The following is a 25,678-nucleotide window of genomic DNA, read 5'->3' as shown; positions in this document are numbered from 1 at the left end:
AATCTATGATCCTAAGCCACTACCACCTGGTGGTGTTGAGCTACTAAACAAGGCAATAAATGAGTAAAACCGTGAGTAAAGCCATGTCTTTCTAATCAACATACTTATGCTGCCATGGAATATGAAACAATTCCCAGATCCCCAACCAACAGCTAAGGCAATAAAATCCTAGTATGGACTTAGTGGCAACAACAAAAGACAACCTGGCATGCAGGTGCCCACCAGGGACTGTTCTGGTATTGCTGAATAAGTAGCAGTAGCATTATGATGCAAAGTCTCAGACCATCTGTAAATGGAAATCAGCCTCAGGACCTTTCTTCTCTCCTCTTCGTGCCACTAACAGTCAGTTTACAGAGGGAACACAGAACTGGGGCCTGATAGGTATAAATCCATGCAGTCAATCCAGTATCTTGACTGCATAAGTCACAGGAAAAAGAATAATTCATGATGAACTTCAAATCCTAGTGAAAAATTATTTGACTCTACGTCTATGTGCCCTTGGCTCTATCTGCCAGTGTTTTCAGTTGGTTCATTTTATTTAGTATTATTTTAGAAACAGTGGTTTACCCATCATAAGTAAGGCTCACCCAAGCCATTTATCTTAACATTTCAGTTGAAAGACACCCATTCCCTTGTTTATTCAGGCCAAAATAGTTCACCTAAAAAGCACAGAAATCATTATCACCATTCTCACAAATCCCAGACACATAGGATGGCATTAGCAGGACCCCTTTAGGCAAACCCAGCCCAGTAACACACTATCCAATGACACTATTTTCTCCCAAAGTCAGAAGAAAGATCAGCAGGAACAATGGATGGCACCATCAAATTGGCAACAGGTCTTAAAGCACCCTCCTGAATGCTCAGCTTCCCTCCTTGCCAGGAGACAAGAGCCACTTTACATCCAGTGTTTCTCTCAAATACTCATCACTGAAACCAAAGTGCCTTAATATGGCTTTCAATCTTGCATTTTATCTTGGTTTCTGAAAAACAAGAGCTCATAGTAGGGGTTGGAAGGGACCTTGAAAGTCCAATGCCCCTGCCAGAGCAGGACCACCTAGAACAGGTCATACAGGAACACATCCAGGTGGGTTTTGATTGTCTCCAGTGAAGGAACTCTACAACCTCTCTGGGCAGCCTGTTCCTCAAAACAACAAAAAAGCAAGAGAGAAAGCTGTATATATCGCTTGCCTGATATGCACTAATCTATCGATCCTATCTCATTTTCTCTAAGCCTTACTTAGAGGAAAATAATTTGGACAGAACACCTAACAGAGAAAAAAAATAGTAATTCTGTAAATAGATACATGTTTTATTCCATTCTATAAAGGCACCCTAATTACTTCAACCTAGATGCATACGGCTTACCCTATATACATTGTTTAAAGCCTCAGTTATGTTTTTAATTAATACACTACCTAATCATGCCAACATTAGAATTAAGAATTACCTAGAAGAGTGTGACAGTGCCTTGCCCCTAACCCTCCTGAATTCATGATTCCCGTTTTAAAGTTCTGGGCGAGGTCAATTTTCTGATTTTGAAAAGGAATTACGGGAGGCACTTCGCTTGACAGAGTCTTCAGCCAAAACTTCTCTCGCTCCTTGACAGCACTCTTGGTGCTTAACAATATCCTATCACCGAGAACATGGCAAGGAGGCAGCAAAAACAGTTTTAACAGGGCAGGTCAGAAGTGCTAATACTCTGAAGTTTTGGCTGGGGAGGGAGCTTTTACAGGAAGGAAAGGAGCTTGGGTTTTGTTTACAAAGAAAAATACATAGACCAAGGAAGCTGAACAAGAACATAACCTCTGAAAACAAATCATTCTTTTCAGAGTAAGTTTCTCAGGCAAGCACCATACCTGTCTGAAGTTCCGAAGAGCCTCTACACACTACATAATAGTAGACAAGCTAAACCAAAACCAAGTGATTTTATTGCACAAACGAGGTCAAGATTTTACATTGTACATTACAGAAAATCTTAAAAATTATACTGCAATCACAACTTTTAAACTCCTGCTGCTGTTTGCATTTATTGCTCTGGATCACAAAGCCCTTATACAGCACTTGATGTTAAGAACATATGGAAAACAAAGCAAACTTACCACTTCCAAGGACATATTTGCTCGAACACACCCAGTGCTGCTGGGTTTTTTTATTTAGGGGGAGGAAGAAAAATGTCACAGTGAGCAAAGTTCATGTGTTAACCTGAGAAGGATGCAGGCTGGGTGCTCAGCTAAGCAGGAGCAGCTGCACACACCTGCACAGGCTAAAACTTTTCCCTGAGCCAGCATGATCGCGGACGCGTCCTCCGCTGAGCAGGTGGCTGAAGTGCTGCATAGCCCAAAAATGCTTGCAGAAATGTCCAGCTTGTTCACCAGAATGGCCCTCAAGCCTACTGACAATTTTTTCTACCTTAACTGATGAAAGCTACTAATTAATCTATCTGCTGCTCCTCCCTCATTCAACTTGATCGACAGCTGGCTGAATGGGAGCCAGCAGTGTGCTCAGGTGGCCAAGAAGGTCAACAGCATCCTGGTCTGCACAAGGAAGAGTGTGACAGGGAAGGAACTGTGCCCCTGTAGTCAGCATCGGTGACATCACACCTGTAATACCAGTATTCAGTTTTGGGGCCTCCATTATGAGGCAGACATTGGGGTGCTGGAGCAGATCCGGAGAAGGGCAACAAAGCTGGTGAAGGGTCTGGAGAATAGCTCTTGTAAAGAGCAGCTGGGGAACTGTGGTTGTTTAGTCTGGAGAAAAGGAGGCTTAGGGGAGACCTTCCTGCTCTCTACAGCTACCTGGAAGGAGGTTGGAGCCAGGTGGAGGTTGGTCTCCTCCCCAATAACAAGTGATAGGGCAAGAGGAGGTGGCCTCAAGTTCCACGAGGGAAGATTTAGGTTGGATATTAGAAGTAACACCTTCACTGGAAGGGCTATGAAATACTGGAATAGGCTCCCCTGGGGAGGTGGTTGAATCATCATCCCTATGTAATGATCCCCATCATTACTATGACTATGGCAAGTTATGAAAGATAGCAATAAATTATATAAAACAAGGAACTTAATTTTTCAAAAATCTTCTTAGCTATGCACAGACAAAACCTTCAGAAGTGAGCAGAAGGACGATCACCAAATCATCACTTCCAGCTTATCAACACAGTATTTGTGAGAAAGTGAACAGAGCTACTCAAACAAAATTAACAAACCACCACTACCAAAATAAACAGCCAGGAAAAAACCAAACAAAACCAAAAAACCCTGAACAAACAAAAACAATAAAAAAAAAACCACCACAAACCACACCACAGCAAAACTGAAAACCGTAAAGCCTTCCACATACCTTATAAAACCCTCTCACATGTTCTATCTAACAACATTACTGCACTGCTCTAACCCATACTGGAGATGAATGTCTGCACGCACCTTCTGCACTGCAAGGAATTTTAGGAAGGAAAAGCCACTCTCAAAGAAAACAATGAAAGTCTGATAGGCTTCCAATACTAATTCCCTTCAGGAATTTATGAAGTTGTTTATTTTAAATTGCCCATACAGGAAGAGGGAGAAAAATGGCAATCACAATGTCAGGAACAAGAACTCTAATTCAAATATTTCTACTCTATTAAAAGGATATGCATATCCAGTTTGAATAAAAATTTCAAAGCAGGTTTTGTCAATGACCTGGAAGTTCATGCACACCAAAATCCAACACTGCAATACAGGCAGAATATCTTTTAAAAGGCCTAGTACTGAAAAGTGAATTCAAGGAAATGAGTTTCACAAGTGGGCAATGTAATTGCTTGCACATGCTGTTGTTGTGTTTTTCTAACCTAGATGTTTTTAACTATACAAGATGTTCATCTCAAGATGTTCCACCACCTCTGAGCTTGGGTTTCAGGACTGCTTTGGACATCCCACCCCCTTACTTCCCTCCCAACTACCTTACTACCCTACCTCAGCACTGGAGACTGGAACCCAGCACTGAGAACTACACCTTTTGGGACAGACTGTCTCAAACTGATGGTTAATTCAAGTGAAGAGCCCACAGAAAGCCAAGATCCCAGCTAGCACTAGGAACCTGGCACCACCAAGTTCCAATCCTTCTTCAGTATCTCACTGTCAATGGGGAAAATGCTTGGGTAGAAGCCAAAAAATCCAAACCAAAAACTTGCCAGTGGATATAAGGGATCAAGCATCAGCACTACATCAGTATCCAAGGAAGCTTCTGTACATTCCCTTTTACATGAGCATTTCAATCGCATAGTGCTTAGCTTGCCTGCTTGTCTATACAACAAATTATCCCTATTTGAAACCACAAGGTCAGCTGCACTTCTGACAGCAAAGACCCACATGAAAAATAAGCCCACTATCACTAGGTAAAACTATTTTGCAATATTTAGAAGACTTGAGGAAAAAAGTCATAATCAAAACGTTATTTCCTGCATGACTTTTAACAGCTCAAAATGAAGTTGACAGCACTTGGTCATACCTCAAACAGAAAAGATGCATGTGGCAAAGCATACAAAAGTCAAAGTATGAGGAGTGGTGTAAGATGTCAGTAAATCCTATGTATTAGGAGAGAGCAGAAGGGGGCTGATCAGCTTTGTGATGATCACCAGTGATGATGCAGTTCAAACCTGGATGTCAAGGGCTTGGTTGGTCACCAAACGAGTAACAGACACTCTCTACCAGCCCTTTTCCCTTCCCCAAGGTATGAGAAAGGGAGTAAGGGACAGAGACTTGCGAACTTGGAAACTAAAACAATGAAAATTAGAACAGTAAAGTCAACTAGATACAAATATATACAAAACCAATACCGAACCCAAGCCCCTGAGGGCAATTAGTCACCAAATCCCCTAATGCTATGGCAGGAGCCCCAGACTGGACTCAGGAGCAGATGGTCATCATATTCAGGAGCTGGATTCAGGAACTCATTGATCAAAAGCAGAATGAAGAGAGTCCTCCTTGTATGCCAGCCATTGGAAAAAAATAAAAAAACATGAAGAATTTGACCCTCACAGTCCCTCAGCTTTATACCAGCTATGAAGTATATGGAATGGAATACTTCACTGGTCAGTTTAGGGTCACCTGAACTGTCTGTACCTCTCTGCAGGTATGGCCTTTTACTCTCCATCCCCAACAGAGTACACATGATTTAGCAGTGACCTTGGTCTGCACACCAGTCCTTGGTACTAACCAAAGCCACTGAGCGTTATCACTGCTGGAAGCAGACAGTCTGCAAAAACACGCTGCTAACTTCAGAAAGTGCAGTTACTTAAAAGAGACTGAGCTGAAAAGTACAATCAATGAATGGAACCAGCTTTGCTTTAACTCAAACAAGGACACTGGGGCATGCACCACATCCAGGTGGCATGCAGCCATAATCCTCTTGTTGACATCTTGCTTGTCCTTCCATTAGGCAAGAAGCAGCCACACTTCCTGGCAGCCAAGGACAGTTTGCTGCTGCCACCACAGCAACAAGCTCTTTTCCTGCCCTCGGACAAGACAACTGTGATGGTTTGAAACTATCTTTTTAATTTTTCCTTGCAAAGTTCAGAACAGAGAAAGTGAAAGAATGTAAATAAGTCACTATTGGGTGTAAGAAAGCAAAATAACGATTGTTCTAAACACTTCCATTGGATAGATAGAAATGTTTAAGAACTATTACCCAAAACAAAGTAGGCACTCTGCACATTCTGCGTTCGGCAGTGGGGGCAGTTGCTGGGCTGTCTGGCTGCTGTTTTCTTCTTCTTCTCTTCTGGCTGAAGATAACACACACTGACCTTGGCAGCTAAGTTAACAACTTTCTGCTCTAACTAAACTCTGCTTCCCTGTCCAGGGGGGTCTGGGGGGGAAGCTCCTGGGAGAGGGAGGCCCCTTTGGGAGGGTCCCCTTGGGGGGAAGCAAAGGGAGCTTGGTTGTGCTTTTCTGTTGATTGTATATATTTGTAAGTGTTGTGAATTTTGTATATTTGTACATATTCATTGCATTTCATTGTAGATTTTAGACTCTGCTTGTAAATACAGCTTTTCATTTGCTTCCAGACTGAGCTAGCCTGGTTATTGTTGGTGGGGGGGGAATTTCAGCTCACACCGACACACTTTTTATTTTTGGCGCCCAACGTGGGGCTCGATTGCTTGTGATTTATTTCTGCTCAGATTAGGAAGCAAAATGAAGCTGTTTTGGATTCTGAGTCATTCTATTTCATCTATTATCAGAGTGATTGTTTAGAGATGGGCCATTTCTTGCATGATAGACAAGATTGTGAGATATGTGGCATATAAGTCGTTTCTTTGGGTTAAGAACAAGTTACTGAATGTTGGTGAATTCTGTTGTGGTCTTACTGGGCTAAGAAGCTATGGTAACTCAACTATGGATGTGCTAGCAGACACATATGAGTTTGTTACTCCTCTTACAACTACAGAGGGTCTTTGGAACCAGTGGTACCCTAGATATCTTGTGCTTGCCTTAATTTTGTTGCTTCTTGGAATAATCATATGGCTACTGATAGCACTGTGTCAAGAAAGACATAAGGCTACTTGCTCTTCCAACTCTGCTGTGAATGTGAAAACCAAGCCAGTAAATTTGGTGGCCACTGTAACCAGAAAGCGTAAAGGAGATGCAGATGCTGCAGGAGATGGTGCAGATGGAGATGAGGGTCCTTCTATTCAGGGTCCCTCTGTTAAGAAAGATCCTTCTGATGAGGAAGAGAGGGTTAGCCTTAAAACTCTGGTAGACCTCTTGAGACCCCACATGGATGATGGAGATGTAGGTCAGGATGTAGACCCTAGTAGATTAGCAACTGCTGGTAGTGCCTCTGAACTCAAAGAAATTCAACGGAGGATTAAAATAGGATTATGGGGACAGCGACCTCAGGATGATGATGATGATGATGATGAGGATGACATACAGTCAGCTAATGCACCCAGACAGGAAATTAGACATGTGAGGAAGGATTACATCAGAGGAGATAATGAGCCAGTCCTGTCTTGGCTAGCCAGGTGTTTTGATATGGGAGCCCCAGCATTGGTGGTAGGCGACAAGTCGGCCTCTCAGTTGGGGATGCTCTCAAAGGATACAGGTATAGACAGGCACCTAGGCAAGTGCATTGGTAAAGTTTCTCTGTGGGCACGCCTCCTACTGGCAGTCTCGCTGAGGTACCCCAGCAGAGATGATTTACCATGGAACCCTAAGCCTTGGACCACAATAGCTGAGGGAATCAAGCGTCTGAGAGAGTTTGCTGTGAGAGAAGTAATGTATGGAGATCATAAGACTCTGAATCCTGATGAAATTCCTGTTGGAACAGGCCTTGCCAAAAAGCTCATTAAGCTTGCTCCTCCTAATTATGCCACTATTCTGGCAAGCAGGATTGTGGCAAGAAATTATGGTAGAGTGCCTCCCACTGTTGGCCATTTCACTGACCAAATGAGGCAATTGGAGGATAGTCTTGCACATACTTCTTTGGTTTCAGCCATTGAAACTTTGTCTGGAGAAATGAAGAATTGCATGAAAGAGCTGAAGGAGGAACTTAAAACCTCCATATCCAACTTGATGAAGGGGGATGATTCTGATTCCTCTTCCTCCAGATGGATACAAGTTTCAGCTGTTAGGAACAGACGTGCTCCAAGAAGGCCATTCCAGAATAGGTCAAACCAAAACAGACAGCAGAGGCAATCACGTGGCAGTATCTGGATAACTCTGCGTGATCAGTTTGGTGAGAACATGAACAGATGGGATGGTCAACCAACTTCTGATCTTTTCAAGAGGTTACGGGAGCTGCAGAGGGGCAGATCCCGAGGTAGCAATACCAGGAGGGTAGCTGTCGCTTCCTCAGTTTCCCAGAACAACTCTGATAGCTCCAACAGTGATCCTAATTCTGGTGCTGGACATTGTGCCAGCTGTACATGTGGATGTAATCCCCACCATTAGGGGTGCCCTGCCTTCCGCCAGGGGGAGGTAAGGGATAATGGAGATAGCAGAATCTATTGGGATGTGTACATCCAGTGGCCTGGCACTTCAAAATTTCAGAAGTACAGGGCCCTGGTTGACACAGGAGCTCAGTGCACCATCATACCATCAAATTATCAAGGGGGAGAATCTATAACTATTCAGGGAGTCACTGGTGGATCTCAAGAGTTGTTTAAGATAGAGGTTGATATAAGTTTAACTGGGAAGCAGTGGAAGAAACATACTATTGTAACAGGTCCTAATGCACCTTGTATTTTGGGAATTGACTTTCTGAGAGAAGGGCGTTTTAAAGACCCTAAGGGTTACAAATGGGCTTTTGGAATAGCAACTGTAGAAATTGATGGAGGAAAATTGAAGTTGTCCATTAGACCTGAGCTTTCAGATGAATCTGCAGTTGTGGGACAACATGAGATAGAGGATGTAAAGCTGCCGGTTGCTTCTCAAACTGTGCATCACAGACAATACAGAACCAACCGTGACTCTTTGGTGCCCATTCAAAACTTGATTCGTCAGTTGGAGAGTCAGAAGGTCATCAGCAAAACTCATTCACCTTTCAACAGTCCAGTCTGGCCTGTGCGAAAGCAGAATGGAGAGTGGCGTCTGACAGTTGATTTCCGTGCCTTGAATGAAGTAACTCCACCCATGAGTGCAGCTGTACCAGACATGATGGAACTCCAATATGAGCTGGAATCCAAGCAGGCCAAATGGTATGCTACCATAGACATTGCTAATGCTTTCTTCTCTATTCCCATAGCAGAGGAATGCAGGCCTCAGTTTGCTTTCACCTGGAGAGGCATTCAGTACACATTCAATCGTTTGCCCCAGGGGTGGATTCACAGTTCAACCATCTGCCATGCAGTGATCCATGATGCTTTGGAGAAAGGTGGAGCTCCAGAACACATTCAGTTCATCGATGACATCATCGTCTGGGGTGAGACTGCTGAAGAAGTCTTCGAGAAAGGTAATAAAATCCTTGACATTCTCTTGCAAGCCGGTTTCGCTATCAAGCGAGACAAGGTGAAAGGACCTGCCAGAGAAATCCAGTTTCTGGGAGTGCGGTGGCAAGACGGTCGCCGTCACATCCCAATGGATGTGATAAACAGAGTCTCCACCATGGCAAATCCCATCAACAAGAAAGAAACTCTGCGTTTCTTAGGCATAGTGGGATTTTGGAGACTGCACATTCCTGGATACAGTCAGATTGTGAAACCTCTATATGATGTGACTCGAAAGAGAAACAGTTTCCAATGGGGTCCTGAGCAACAAGCAGCCTTTGACCAGATCAAGCGAGAGGTAGTCCAAGCGATGGGTCTGGGACCTGTCCGAACTGGTCCAGACATTAAGAACATTCTGTACACGGCCGCGAGTGACAATGGTCCAACCTGGTGCTTATGGCAAAGAGCTCCAGGGGAGACACGAGGACGTCCTCTTGGTTTCTGGGGTCGTGGCTACAGAGGCTCAGAGGCAAACTACACTCCAACAGAGAAAGAGATTTTAGCTGCTTATGAAGGAGTGAAAGCTGCTTCTGAAGTGATTGGAACTGAGTCACAACTTCTTCTAGCTCCTAGATTGCCAGTTCTGAATTGGATGTTCAAAGGCAAAGGTTCTTCACCACATCATGCAACAGATGCTACCTGGTCTAAGTGGATGGCTCTGATAACACAGAGAGCTCGAATGGGAAATCTCGAAAGGGCTGGTTTGGTGGAGGTGATCACAAACTGGCCAGAAGGCACAAGCTGTGCTAAACCTCCAGAGGAGAGAGTAACTCGTGCAGAGGAAGCTCCTCCTTACAGTGATCTGTCTGATGATGAAAAGAGATATGCTTTGTTCACAGACGGTTCCTGTCGTCTGGTTGGGAACAAGCGGAGATGGAAATCTGCAGTGTGGAGTCCAACGCGCAGAGTTGCAGAAGCGAGAGATGGAGAAGGAGAATCCAGTCAATTTGCAGAGGTAAAAGCTGTCCAGCTAGCTCTTAACATAGCTGAACGTGAGAGATGGCCAAAGCTTTATCTCTACACCGACTCGTGGATGGTAGCCAATGCCTTGTGGGGTTGGCTGAAAGACTGGAAGAAGAATGGCTGGCAGAGGAAAGGAAAGCCAATCTGGGCTGCAGATCTGTGGCAAGACATTGCTGCTCGCATTGAGAGAATCCCAGTGAAAGTGAGACACATCGATGCTCACATTCCTAAGAGCAAAGCTACTGAAGAACAACAACACAACCATCAGGCAGATCTAGCTGCAAGAGTTTCCCAGGTGGACACAAACTCTGATCCTGATCCTGATCTTGACTGGAAACACCGAGGTGAGCTGTTCTTAGCTCGGTGGGCCCATGACTCGTCAGGACATCAAGGCAGAGATGCAACCTACCGATGGGCTCGTGACAGATCCATTGACATTTCCATGGATGCTATCACACAAGTCATCCATGACTGTGACATTTGTGCTGCTATTAAGCAGGCAAAGCGGATCAAGCCCTTGTGGTACGGTGACCGATGGTCCAAGTACAAGTATGGTGAAGCCTGGCAGATTGACTACATCACTCTACCTCGTTCTCGATCTGGTAAGCAGTATGTGCTGACTATGGTAGAGGCAAGCACTGGATGGCTGGAAACTTATCCAGTTCCTCATGCAACTGCACGTAACACCATTCTTGGTCTGGAGAGACAAATCCTGTGGAGACACGGAACTCCAGAGAGGATTGAGTCAGACAACGGAACTCATTTCAAGAACAATCTTGTAAAAAACTGGGCCAAAGAGCACGGCATCGAGTGGATATTCCACATTCCCTACTATGCACCAGCTGCAGGGAAGATCGAACACTACAACGGTTTGCTGAAAACCACTCTCAAAGCCATGGGGGGTGGATCTTTGAAAAAATGGGAGAAACATTTAGCACAAGCAACCTGGTTGGTGAATAGTAGAGGTTCAGTGAATCGAGCTGGACCTGCCCAATCAGATTTGTTGCGAAAGGAAGAAGGTGATAGAGTTCCTGTTATCAGAGAAAAGAATCTGTTAGGCAAAACTGTTTGGGTATTTTCTCCTTCAGGAGAGGCCAAACCTGTCCGAGGGGTGGTTTCTGCTGAAGGTCCTGGTCACACCTATTGGGTGATGCAAGAAAATGGTGAAATTCAGTGTATTCCACAAAGAAATCTAACTTTGGCTGAGAGAGGTTAAATTCAGAGTGTTGCACAGATACAGCATCGCGCCCAAGAGGAGAGTTCATGAGATCTACGGTGCACGAACCCTGAGAGCCCTGAGTCACCTGAGAGTCCCTGTTCCTTTCTTCGCTCCATCTGCGAGGAAACAAACTGTTTGCTGTTTTTCCTGTGATTTGACTCTTTTGAATCATCTACATCTGAGATAGCCGGAATGGACTATGGTCTTTATTCACCTATTGTTGTAGATATTATTTTAGATTAGATAAATGATAGTAGCAGCCAATGGAATTGTTTAGAAGGGGTGGACTGTGATGGTTTGAAACTGTCTTTTTAATTTTTCCTTGCAAAGTTCAGAACAGAGAAAGTGAAAGAATGTAAATAAGTCACTATTGGGTGTAGGAAAGCAAAATAACGATTGTTCTAAACACTTCCATTGGATAGATAGAAATGTTTAAGAACTATTACCCAAAACAAAGTGGGCACTCTGCACATTCTGCGTTCGGCTGTGGGGGCAGTTGCTGGGCTGTCTGGCTGCTGTTTCTTCTTCTCTTCTGGCTGAAGATAACACACACTGACCTTGGCAGCTAAGTTAACAACTTTCTGCTCTAACTAAACTCTGCTTCCCTGTCCAGGGGGGTCTGGGGGGGAAGCTCCTGGGAGAGGGAGGCCCCTTTGGGAGGGTCCCCTTGGGGGGAAGCAAAGGGAGCTTGGTTGTGCTTTTCTGTTGATTGTATATATTTGTAAGTGTTGTGAATTTTGTATATTTGTACATATTCATTGCATTTCATTGTAGATTTTAGACTCTGCTTGTAAATACAGCTTTTCATTTGCTTCCAGACTGAGCTAGCCTGGTTATTGTTGGTGGGGGGGGAATTTCAGCTCACACCGACACAACAACACAGAGACAAACCAATAAAATGAGCAAAACCCAAACTACCTGGAGTTAGGATCCCTCCCCCCACTCAATTCTCCTGCTTCTTTTAAAATAAATCATTTATCTTTAAAATCTTCTCTAACTTTTGAAAAAAGAAAGCATATATCTTCAGTTTTCACTGTCGTGTATTTATTATGTTTTTAAACATTTTAGACAAGAAGAGGCAGAGTAAATCCAGTAGATAACATGTGCACAGTTTCAAATGCTAATCCTTTCTCTGAGCAGAACAGATTATAATTTACCATCCAAATTCTGCATGAAGAGTTTATATCCTGGCCTAAGTTCCATTCTTAACAAACCAGCTTATACATCACCAAAACACCCCTCACATTTCTCCCACGTAATGAATTCAGGCCAGATCTCCATCAAATGCATGAAATTGCACTCAATAGGAGAATAAAAACTTTTTAAGAAGGAATAAGTATTTAAATACAGTCCAAAATTTGCAGCCAAACTTCTCAAATCTGGTGCAACCCTCGGTCCCATCCACATAGATTTGCTCCCTTCTGGCCTAGGAGATCTACCCCATGCACCTGAGGTCCCCCAGTCCTTTCAGCCTGGTGTCCTCCCAGCTGTTTCCTCCCCACTGCACAATTCAGGCCTCCAGCCTTTCCCTTTCATGAGGGTCATGAGAAGTTCACAGTATTTGTCCCTCTTCAACATCCTTCCTGTCATTACCCCTCCCAATCAATTTGCTACACTTCTCAAACACTTTGCAGTAGCTGTAAGCAGGTTCCTGCTTAAAGCACCAAGACATCCCTTCCCATAAAAAGCTCAGTGGATACTGAAGCTGCTTACAAGTGGTGTACCTCAGGGCTCAACACTGGGGCTACTTCTTTTTAATATCTCTGTCAATAACCTGGACAAGGGGATTGAATGCAACCTCCTTAAATTTGCAGATGACATTATATTGGGCAGGAGTGTTTCCTTGAGGGTAGGAAAGCTCTACAGAGGAACCTGGACAGGCTGAATCAATGGGCCAAGGCCATTTGTACAGGATACAGTGCCAGGTTCTGCACTTAGTTCACAACAATCTCAAGGAACACTACAGGCTTGGGGAAGAATGGCTGGAAAGCTGCCCAGTAGAGAAAGATCTGGAAATGTTGACTGACACCCAGCTCAATATGAGCCAGCAGTGTGCCCAAGGTCACCAAGAAGGCCAACAGCATCCTGGCCTCTGTCAGCAATGTGTGACAAGCAAAACAGGGGAAGTGATTGTCTCCCCTTTACTCAGCACTGGTGAGACCACACATTGAGTACTGTGTTCATTTTTGGGGCCCTTGCTACAATAAAGACATTGAGGTGCTGGACTGGGTCCAGAGAAGGACAACAAAGCTGTTGAAGGCTCTGGAGAACAGCTCTTGTGAGGAGCAGGTAAGAGAACTGGCATTGTTTAGTCTGGAGAAAAGGAAGCTGAGGAGACACCTTGATCTCCACAACTACCTGAAAGGAGGTTGTAGCAAAGAGGGGGTTGGACCTGTCCTCAAGTTGCACAGGGGAGGATTAGATTGGAGACTAGAAGAAGCTTCTTCATTGAAAGCATTCTCAAACACTGGAATAGGCTCCCCAGGGAAGTGGTTGAATCATCATCCCTGGAGGTCTTTAAAAGACAGAGATGTGGTACTAAGGGACATGGTTTAGCACCAGACTTGGCAGAGTTAGATAATGGTTGGACTCAATAATCTTAAAGATCTTTTCCAACTGAAACAATTCTATGATTCTAAGTCACCATGACCTGTTGGTCATGCTACTGGGCGAGGCAGCAAATGATTAAATCCATTTTTTAAGGGACCTTCCTTGTTCTCAAGGCCAAAGTACAACCCTGCTTCAGGTTGTTTCCACCTCCCTCCTGCAGTTCACCCACGCCTTCCAGGTGTTACCATTACACCAGACCAAGCAGGAGCATTTTAGTTGCTGAGAGTTAGTATTTGAAGCAGTCCACCAGTCATAGAAGCTTTTGTAGATCCTGCACTATCAACAATCTGCTGTTGCAGCAGTAAATGAGAAGAGTTGAGGGGGGGAGGCAAGAAAAAAAAAAAGAGAGAGAAATAACCCACACTTTTCTGCAACAGCGTTCCCAGAAATAGTCTCTCAAACTATCACTACATGTAAATTAACTTTCAAGAAGAAACTATAATCAAATTGGCCACAATCACTTCCTCAACAATTAACACTTTCCCATCGTCTCATCACTGCACCACTGCCTTTTAGGCGATGCATACTATCTTAAAAGTTCCAGAGATCGGTCTCACAACTGCACTCAACACCAACACCAAGAAGGCAAGTTATCATGAAACCAAAGAGATAATTTCCTCCTACACAACTTCCTTTCCACTCCTCCAAATTCCCACACCTTCTAGAAAACTGTCTGTCCCCTGTAATTTAGGATTTCCAGCTGTGCCATGCACATACTGAACAGCTGTCTAGTCAAAAGTAAGTGAAGCTGAGATGCATAAAGATTGTTCAGGATGGAAATAAAATAAAATTAATTTTATAAAATCCACAGCAAGAAAACACTCAGCAAGTTTAGTATTTAACATGGAAACAAGCCACATCCCTTTGCAGTTCAATAGAAACACAGTCTTGATGGCACAAGAACCAAGGAGTTATGTCTGATGCTTTCTTCCTATATGGCACTTGAGTGCTATTTAAGTGCATCATCAACACAGTACTCAAAACCACTTAAGATAAAATTACTCTTTATACAGGACTAAAAACCCAAAATGAATTTCAACTAAACTAGAAACAACTTTAAAATATTAGACAAGTGAAAGGCATTTATACAAACTTTTCCTTGGTAAATGACCCTTTCTGAGGACAATGGGATTATTCCCACCAGTTTTAAAAGGTGGGAGTTCCTCCACAGTAAACCAAAAATGCACCATTTTTTTTTCAGTAAGATGTCCAGAAAAAAACAACAAACCATTCTATAATTCTAGGTAATTCTGTTTTGCAAATAATTCATTTCACTTCAAATGAGACAGGAATAGATATCTCTCTGTATCTGCAAGAGTTATGCTAAGGAATCCTTGAAAAGCCACTAAAAATGTTAGAAAGTATAAATAAGCAAAGCATAACATATCTATAAGACTTACATAGTTTAAATGAAAAAATATCTGCAGCTCAGCAAGCTCTGAATTTCAGAAGTTACAGGTGGAACACCACATCTAGCTGCTTTGCAGGCTTCTTCACCATAAGCAACTAATAAATAGGTGTACCCTCAACATTACATTTAGAAAATCTACAGAAAAAACAGGACAGGTGAAAACAAGAACCTCAATTAAAATTAAGACACAAACACAGAACAAATGAAAAGGTTAAATGAAGGGTTTGAGAAGGAGTATCTTGCAATAGAACATAAGTATGACTAGTCAGTTGCACAGCGTTGATCAAGACTGAGATCCCAAAGCAGAGATCATATGTAGGAAGATGACGTGACAGTGGTACAGCAGAGTGGAGCACTTTGCTGAAATGGGAAGGGTGTGAGATACTCACTGCTGAAAAATGGAGGGTCAAGTCAGGAAACTGATTAAGCCAAAAGCCAACCTGACAGAGACATTCCCTGCCCTGTCCCTTTGCACAGCCAAGAAAGGCAGTGCCAGCAGTGGGGAGCTCGGGACAGGACAGAATTCCTCCTTCAAACAAAGCAGTTAAATCCAAGCCAAAGCATGACCGCAACCAGTGCCTGAGGATGGCTGAGCTGCGACCCCACTTTCACAGAACCACAAAATGGTTTGCTTTGGAAGGGACCTTAAATATCATCTATGTCCAACCTCCCTGTCATGGACAGGGATATCTCCTACTAGGCCAGGTTGCTCAAGGCCCCAGTAAACCCAGCTATGAACATTTCCAGGGTTGCAGCCTCCACAACTTCTCTGGGCAACCTGTTCCAATGCCTCACCACCCTCATGGGAAGAGTTTCTTCCAGTTTGAAGCAATTAACCCTCATCCTATCACTACATGTCTTTGTCCAAAATTCCTCTCCTGGAAACAGGAGGAAGAATTATTTCACTGTGAGGGTGACAGAACACTGGAATGGGCTGCCTAGAGGGGTTGTTGAGTCTTCCTCTCTGGAGATTCAAGATCCATCTGGATGAGTTCCTGTGTGGCCTGGTATAGGTGATCCTGCTTTGTCGGGGGGGTTGGACTAGATGACTTCTCGAGGTCCCTTCCAGCCCCTGACATTCTGAGCTATCCTGAAGACCCCCTTCAAACACTGGAAGGCTGCTCAAAGATATCCCTGAAGCCCTTGCTTCTCTAGGCTGACCAACCCCAACTCATTCTGCCTGTCTCCATTGGAGATATGCTCCAGACTTCTGATCACCATCATAGTTCTCCTCTGGATCCCAACTCATTATTTGACAGCTAGTGCAGAGGCAGGTCTGAGGGTTTTCTGTGATTTTATTTTTTTTTAATCAGTTCATCACACTAAATCAGGTAGTTACTAGAGAATTGTAGCAGCAGCAGGAAGGAGACAAAACACATAGTGCAAGGGTACAGACCAAAAGAAAAACTAATGTGAATAAGAGAGCAGAATTTAAACAAAAAAAGGCCTTCAAAAGTGTACTAAAATAAGTAATCACCTAAAAGAGCTTCCAGTCAAAAAAAAAAAAAATCATCCTGTTACAAATGCAACTGATACATATTCTAACCATGTCTATAATAACTTGTCTTCTGCACAATCACAGTAAAATGAAGCCAATTGGGAAAACTCACCAACTCACCTTCACAAAATTGTCAGGGAACATGCCCCTCTTGCCATTTAGCTCCCCTTCTAACCATCCTTCTTCTTCAAGTTTTTTCACATTCCTGATGACTTCCCCAACTCGGATCGTTAACTCATCATCATGCACTGCATCATAGTCATATTCCACAATATAGTCCACTAAAAAGAGTTTAAAAAAAGAAAAGAAAAGAAAAAAAACACAACACAGTGAATGCAACTTGGACATGGAAGTGCAACTTGAAAGCTGTGCATGTCCAAAAAGAGCTAACAGCAAAAGCTAAGAACAAGCACTTTTGCCTTGCAGCAACACTCATTGGTGACCTGTCATGTTCTCGGTCATTCAGGAGAGGTGAAAAGCACAGGACAGTCACTTACTAGAACAAAGCAAAGTTAGAATTATGACACTGGTGATGTTTTGGTGGGTAGGTTGTGTGCACATGGTGGAACAAATTGTTGGCAGGGGTTTGTTTTTTTCACCCTGCCAAGTTCCAGCCCAAGATTTACCAATGATGAATCACTGCCCACAGGGCAAGCTTTTATTACTCAATGCATATTTGGGGCCAAGGAGGGAGAAAGGTTCAAAACTGTGCATGTATGGCATTTAAACTCTCGTCCTCACATTTGCTACTGTATCTGCACAAAACTGATTGCTGCACAATACAGTATTTTTTGCATGTTTGACTGCAGAAATACGGCCAGAAAGTGTACAACTGACAGTGACATTATCATACAACTTAAATTGCACAGATACATGAAAAGCACCTTCTTTCAGATTCATCTGGGTTTGTATGAAGAAGAATAAGAAAGCAAGCTTTAATTAATTTTACTCAGAGAAGCACAGCCATGTATTTAAATATTTATGCATCTGTTGCACAAGATCCTCACTACAAGAAAGATACTAAGGTGCTGGAGTGAATGCAGAGAAGGGCAACAAAACTGGTGAAGGGTCTGGAAAGCAACTTTTGTGAGGCTGAGGGACCTGGCATTGTTTAGTATGGAGAAAAGAAGGCTCAGGGGAGACCTTCTCACTCTCTTCAACAACCTGAAGGAGGTTGGAGTCAGGTGGATGTTGGTCTCTTCTCCCTAGTGACAAGCAACAGGATGAGAGGAAATCTCCTCTAGTTGTACCAGAGAATGTTTAGATTAGAAATCAGAAGAAACTTCTTGACTTGAAAGGGTTCTTAACCACTTGAATAGGCTTCCCAGGCAGGTGGTTGAATCCTCATTCCTGGAGCTGTTTAAAAGACACAGAGATGTGGTGCCACAGGACATGGTTTAGCACCAGACCTGGTGGAGTTCGATAATGGCCTGGACATAAAAGGACTTTTCCAACTGAACTGATTCCATGATTCTAATCTTTAATAAGCATCAAGGCCATAGGATGAGACTAGAACTACAATGATACTAATATGCAATATGAAGTCAGGTCCCTAACACCAGCAGTTCTCCTTGTGGATACACTCATCTCACCTCTCACCACTTGCTGCTTTGCACATAGCCAAAATCTGCCATGAAACCACATCCTAACATAATACATAAGCAAATGAGGCCACTGGATTCCTATTAGTTTTGATGTAAGGATGTGGTTCCAAGCCATTAAGAAACTGAACAAGGAAAGAGTATATTGACTAACAGAGATCATGCAGTCTAGACATATTTTGCAGTGCAGTTCACCACAGCCCCCAGTAAGACAGTTTTAAGTCATACTATACAGAACTGCATTTAACTCAGCTGAGCCATGCAGAGCTGTCACCTTCATGCCCCACATGGAGAACTTGCAAAAACAGTTGCATCATGAGGAATACTGAAAGCATTAAGCATCACAGGTGCTTCACAGTAACTCAAAATGAGGTTGGGTGCCCCCTGTACACCTTGGAAATGGCAGTGACACATAGCAGAACCATTTCTCCTTGTGCCTACTCCCAAGTGAGCCATACCAGTCATGCCAGCTCTAGTCCTGATAAACAGTTTTGTACCAAACCAGTTATACTGCTTCCTGCTCCTGAAGCTTTGATCCCTTATATGCCAGCCAAGCAAACTTCTCTGCCACATCCCTTCTGTGTTGCAGATGTGACCACAAACTGGTGGAGTTCAGGATCCCTAGGGAAACAAGGAGGGTGTGCAGCAAGCTCTACACCCTGGACTTTCAAGAGCAAACTTTGGCCTCTTCAGAGATCTGCTAGGGCAAATACCATGGGATAAAACCCTGGAGAGTAGAAGGGCCCAAGAAAGGTGGTTAATATTCAAGGATTATGTTCTCGAAGCCCAGGAATGATGTGTTCCAGAAAGCAGCAGCCAAAAACTCCTAGGTGCTCCTGGACACTCTCAGACCCAAGAGAGAGGCCACCAGAGGGTGGAAGCAAGGACAATTACCCTGGACAGAAGCTGTCCAAGTAGCCAGAGACCAGGTCAGGAAAGCTAAAGCCCAGATAGAATTAATGCTGCCCAGGGACATCAGGGGAAGCAAGAAAAGCTTATTTATGTATGTCAGTGATGAAAGAAAGACTAGGGAAGAGGTTGGATCTCTTAGGAAAGAAAAAGGGGACCTGGTCACCCAGGGAAGGGAGAAGGCTGAGGTACTCAACAACTTTTTTGCCTTGGTTTTCACTGAGAAAGGGTCTAACCACATGGCCCAAGTTACAGAGGGTAAAAACAGGAACTGGGGAAAGGAAATAACATCTACTGGAAGAGATACTCTGCAGTCTAAGATAATGCTGACCTCAAATATTGAAATACTGCCTTAAGGTCTTGTTTTAAGCAAAGCACCTTGAGCCATCACGATCCTTCAATTATCTCACAATAAAAGAAAACAGCATTAGAATCGAAAGATTTTGATATATTCCATGCATATTTTATTCTAAAAGTATAAAATTAACATGATGAGAGTGGTGAGACACTGGAACAGGTTGCTCATTTGTTGTTGTTGCCCCTTTCCCGGGCATGTTTAAGGCCAGGTCGGATAGGGCTTTGATCAACCTTATCTAGTGAAAGATGTGCCTGCTTATGGCAGAGCCATTGGACTGAACAATCCTTAAGGTCCTTTCCAACCTAAACCATTATGCGATTCAGACACAAAAAAAAAATCTTTCAATGAGATTGAGTAGGTGTTAAATATACCATAAAGGTAAAAGAACATATCAGTAACTGGTTTTAGCATGTTCTCTTTCAGAGACATCCTGTGACTTTCACAGACTTCTTGTGATCCACAAGATCTGTCAGATCCCTCATTAAAATTTCTCACACTTTTGATTTTATATCAACAGCTGGCAGGTAATTATGCAAAAGCTGGCAAAACTGAAACTGATTTCAGCCACTGAACATTTCTCTCAGAAGTACCTTCTCACTGCTATGCTGCTGACATCCCAATCATGATCTCTCAGGCAGTACAATCCTCAGCAAGCTCCATCACTGTCAAAGTTAGTGATAAGGTGATTTGAGCAAAATTTAGCTTTACACTTTTTTTTAATTTCTTTCCACCCTGCAGCATCTGCTGTTTCCCCTTGGTCCTTTTGCAAGCTGCTGCATGCTGCATCACCCCATTCTAGCACAAACATTTTCCACTTAGAGCCACAACTTTTCTACATCAAGAGCTTGCCTAAAAATAAAAGGAAAATAAAACCAAAAATAGCAGTCTACCCATGAGACAGTCTAAGGCCAGGAGCCTCGGTTCTGTCAGCACAGAACTGGTCTGTCTGGAAGCTGCCCTGGATCTGCCTGGCATTTTTAGATCGTACAAGTCAATGGTGCATTCTCCAAAAAATGACTCACTGCACATTTGTAATAAAAAGATGACTAATTTCTCAGCCCAGTAAGAATGGCTTAACTAATTAGGAAAATGAACAATTGAAAACTTGAAAAAAGTGTACACTTTTCCTCCCAAACTATTTCAAGTAATGAGAAACTCACTGCATTTGCATAGCAACCATCTCAAATACCAACTTCTCAAGCTGGCTGCAGAACAATTAGCAAAACACTTTGTAATGGAAAATAAGCAGTATAGCAGAAATCCTGCCCAGCAGCCTGCCCTGAAGTATTAAAGATGCAAGCAGTGCATGCCTCATTTTCCTACTCCAGGCTCCTGTAATTTTCTAGACAAAGTTCTGACTGACACACGTTTAGAAACATAAAAGTTTGACAATTTTCATTTCCCTAAAGTAAATAATTACCACATAAGAATTTTACAACTGTATCCTGAAGATAAGTCATCACTAAGAGCCAGCTGGGGAAAAAAAAAAAGAGGTTTAGGGATACATTGCTCACTGCAAGTACGTTAATTCTGCTCTGGAAGAAGCACCTGATCATGTCTTCTCTGATATTATCAAAAGTTTGTCTTAAACTTCTCTGCAAACTTAATAAATGTTAATATTGTCGGTTTGATTTACTCCCTCACTTCCATGAACAGGAATTGCCAGACTCTACAGCAAGAGAAGGCAAGAAATAGCCAGTATTAGAGTAAAATTTCTACTAACTACAGGTATTTGGTACTACCTTGTAAGGACAGAATGTCTAAGTGTTTTATGTGAAGCAAAAAGTGATAGTTTGTGCTGCTTGCTATTTCCTTTAGTCTGAGTAAAGCTCACTGAAAAGAAAACAGCCTGGAAATGAGAGGTGACATCACCCTGAAAGGTAGCAAATGTCTTCACAAGCAAAAGGTGAAAAACTGCTATTAATTTAACATTCAGACAACAGAAAGCTTAGAAGGCATAGCAGAATGTACTTTAGAAAAGCATGCCTTGTTTTCTTAATTCATGACTCAGATACTGTCCCATATATAGATTTACGGCTCTTCCTCTGTTCCTCTCCTTAAGCTAATTTTGTAACATCTATTTGGTAAACCCTTCAAGGTGAGTCACAAAGTAACAAAGTTACAACAGCTGCTAAAATGAAATCACGTCAGAAAGCTCTGAAGAACAAAAGGATCATACCTCATTCAGATTTACAAAACAAATAGGCAGTAAAAGTACCAAAGGGTCAACATTGTATTTATAGCTTTTTTTCTTAAAACTTGCACCAGATAACTAGCTCACAAAAATCAATTTTAATCTGAAGACTTTCTAGCTTATCTGAGCTACAGTTCTTTCTACAGTCATCCCCTTTCCTCCCTAACAAAACAAAGTAAAATCTGTATTTGAATTTTATGAAAGTTTCTTTCCTTCAATATCAGGATCCCATGTTACTACAAAAGCTTCAACTCCTCCTGCAGACTTTTTTTCAGGAGTCTTCTAGCCAAAAAGGATGACATGATCATAGATCCAGATTACAAATTCAGACTATAATGTCTGAAAGCCTTTTGGGTTTAAACCAAAAGAAAGCTTCCTTCACGCTCTACAAAAAAAAAGAAGCAAAAATGCTTTGATCGGCAGCCTACAATTTGGCATACGCTTAATTCAGAATGGCAATTAATTCAGAATGCAAACATGGCAAGAATATGGCTTTGAAATAAATTTATGGAAATTTAAAAGCATCTTTCACAGTATGTACAAAATGTTCCCTTCATCTTTAAAAACAGGCTTGATGCAATAGTCTGAATGATCCCAGATCAGGATCTCACAAAATAACACAAAATGTGCTTAGCATTAAAACAGAGACAAGCATTCTTACCTGCCCTCAGGCTGTCAAGATGCTCCATAGTATTTATGACATTAATGAAGCTAATTTACTTTATAGTGCAGACCCTTTAGATAGGCATCCTTTCTCTATTATGCACTCTTCCGCAAGCCTGTAGTATTGCATGGGTTTGCTGTGACCCGAGAGCAGGACCTGGCACTTGACCTTGTTGAACCTTCATACGATCAGCCTCAGCCCATTGATCCAGCCTTCCCAGGTGTCACTGTAGAGCCCTTCTACCCTCTAGCAGATCAACATTCCCTCCCCGAATAGTGTTGAATTTAGAAGGATTTAAAGCATATTGTATTAAAACCATCATTTAAACCTGCGTGGTTTGCAATACTTCCAATCATAGAAAAACAAGGTTTGAAAAGACCTGTGGAGATCTATTAGGCCAAACTGGTCACCAGAAGGCTAACTTCAAAGTCAATCAGGTCACTCAAGTCATTGTCCAACTACATTTTAAAAGTCTTCAAAGGATGGGGATAAAAAACAACCAAACAAACAAACAGACCAAACCAACCAAAAAACAAACAAACAAACAAACAAAAACACACAAACCTCAGGCACCTTTTTTGGTACTCAAGTCTCAGTAATTTTCCCCCATTACATTCAACAGGAATTGCCATTGCTCTAACTTGCACATGCTGATTTATGTATTTGCACTGTGCTTCCAAGAAGAGCATGGCACTTTCTTCTCCAGGCTAGACCAACTTCTTGCCTACTGCATGCACTAGCCTCCCAGCCACACTCCATTCTGGTTTGTTGGTATCCTCCTTGCATTTGAGAGAAAATAGGAACAAAACTGCACACAACATTATAGAGACAGCCTTGTGAATGCCAGGTAGTGGGGAGCAACCATTCCCTGTGACCTGCTAGCTACTATCCTGCTTGTGCCACCTGGCAGCCAGTGAGTTATTTCTGTCCTAGATGCAAGGTTATGCATTTGTCTTTTCATAACCACAGGTTCCTGATGGACCACTGCCCCAGTACTGCCGCAGGACATCAACCATCCCCTCCTCATTCACTGTTGGTGTTTATTTAGGTGCCTGTAGAGAATTTTGAGCATGTGAAGAAACCAGGCTCACATGAGCATCCCTGTCAGCCTGTCCTGCTTTGCTTCCAAAACTTCTCCTGTACCCTCATTTGGCTGAAACATGCCAGAAGAGTAGCATCTCAAAAACATGAGCTGGCTGTTTTGTTTGATTTCATTTATTTTGTTCGTGGGGAGTTTTGTCGGTTTGGAGTTTTGGCTTGTTTTGGTTTGGGTTTTGTTAGTTGTTTTTTACCCCAGACTCAGCACTGAAATCACAGTTATCCCTGAAGAAGAGACTTCAGGACTGCTCCATCACTCTTTCTCTTTTAACCTGAAGATTGGCTGATCACCAAATATGCATCTTGGAAGCAGTTACAGCGTGTGCTGTGTCTTGCAGAGTTAATTGATAGCAACACAGAACGATCGGTATTTGAAGAATTTCAGGAGGGAGCAGAGACACTACAGGGGGTTATGAAAAGCTGTCTGGAGCAAGGGATGCCAGCCCCTGTGGTTAGGACACAAAGCACCCAAACACAAGTTCTTAGAAAGCTAATCTTTACCTTCACAAATCTCATCGTAGTCACTTGAATCAGTCTGTATTTCAGAAACACAAAGGAAATCCTTTTGACTGTCCCCACATTTTACAACTACCAGGTACAATCCTGGTGACCTGACTATACACACACACAAAGAAAAAGTAAGATCAGGGTGGGATAAAAATAAGCAATATAACCTCAGGGGGGTTGGGGTTGGCTTTTTTGGGGGGGAGGTTGTTTGCTTGGGTTTTTGTTTTGTTTGGAGGGGAGGGGGGGAGGTTGTTTGTTTGTTTTTTAAAAAAGGGTCAGGACTTGCCACTTCAATGGCTGCTCAGAAGGGCAAAAGCATGGTACAGCAGGATATGGCAAGATTCAGCTACTGCCCTGATCAGAAATCAGTATGATCTTCCTGCTGCACAGAGATGGCAGGCTCTTACTCTACTGACCATGCATCTCTTGATTCATAAACACCTTTATATCATCTGCTATTCATCAAGACTGAGGACTACTGTTACTAGTTATCTATCAGAGCAGGTTTTTAATACCACCTACACATCAGAAGCCACTGACATTACAACCCATATGTATTTTAGGATTCTCTCTCAGTAAGTATGCAGCATTAAGACTGAAACAGCAAGCCCTCTTCCCACAAAATATGCATCTAGTAAGATAAGCACATGAAAATTAGAAGTAGCAATTTTATGCACTCTCATTTGTGCTTTTATTTGGTAATGACACTGTTAATTCACATACAGCACTATAGCACATATATCTATCTATAAGAAATGCCATCAACCTCTCCTCAAGCTTCAATGGGCTTCATCCAAGACAGTTTCCAATCTCCTCACTTTCCTGCACCACATCCTTACACAGATACTGGTATGCAGCAAAAGCAGATCCTGTTACACTTAGGCTACTCATAATGTGAAAATGTTAATGTAATGTTTTAACTATCATATTCCACCTCATGGACAAGATCTCCTTATTCTGAAGGACAAGGTATAGTTTCAGTACCACGTTCAGTTTGAGTCAGGCAGACAAAGCATTCTAGACGATTTTCAAGAGCAAACCAGTACAGTTTATAATTTATGTTTAATAAAAGAACTCTATTTTGCTGTCTGCACTTCTCTGAAATACCTGCCGTCTCCTTATCTAACATACCCATGATAATATGGGATTAATGTATTTGCTTTTGTCCCTGTGTCTACAAAAGACTTACTCCCTCAGCACTTCCACTGCCCTGATTTCAAAACTGTATCTCCTTTTACCTGACTTCGGAACAACACTAAGTTGAACACCAAAAGAAGTGTTGTTTGGGACAATAAGGTTTCAAACAGCCCACGGCCCACCCTTCAGTCATCTGAAACTCTACTGACACTCCCAGGCAGCTTGCAAATCTAGCTAAATTTGTAAAGTCCTGCACTAAAAATTCTGAACAAAGATATATTCTTCACTTGACCACTTAGGAACCAAACACATAGGCCCTGCTTTTCAGTAACAGTTGCCCAAATAATTTACAGAGAATAGAGTTTCTTATGGTGATTCCAACAACCTGAGGATAAAGGAATTACCCTGCATACTCTTTCCCCACTCATTCCCATCCTCCTGCCTCTTCCCTTCTGCTGGTCTCAACAGTTTTGCTGCTGCAGGGTGTGTCGGTTTACTTTGCTGCCAAATAAGCCAGCTGGTTCTCTTCCAGTTGGACTCAGCTCTGGCC

The 25,678-nt window shown here is 42.7% G+C and overlaps 1 protein-coding gene across 1 annotated transcript in view; it reads right to left on the bottom strand.

Moving 5' to 3' along the window:
• The window catches only part of CD2AP (CD2 associated protein), a 73,351-nt gene extending 48,225 nt beyond the window's left edge, over positions 1–25,126 (bottom strand). The window contains exons 1-3 of the mRNA XM_054383788.1: positions 25,099–25,126; positions 23,986–24,099; positions 16,781–16,941 (exon numbers count right to left, since the gene is read on the bottom strand). Coding sequence (XP_054239763.1) covers positions 16,781–16,941; positions 23,986–24,099; positions 25,099–25,126 — 303 coding nt within the window. The remainder of the gene's footprint in view (positions 1–16,780; positions 16,942–23,985; positions 24,100–25,098) is intronic.
• Positions 25,127–25,678: the final 552 nt, after the last annotated feature.

This window comes from Indicator indicator, chromosome 9 (assembly GCF_027791375.1).
Source record: "Indicator indicator isolate 239-I01 chromosome 9, UM_Iind_1.1, whole genome shotgun sequence".
Classification (NCBI taxonomy): Eukaryota; Metazoa; Chordata; class Aves; order Piciformes; family Indicatoridae; genus Indicator; species Indicator indicator.
Note: the sequence above shows the minus strand (reverse complement) of the source record. Positions and strands in the feature narration are given on the sequence as shown.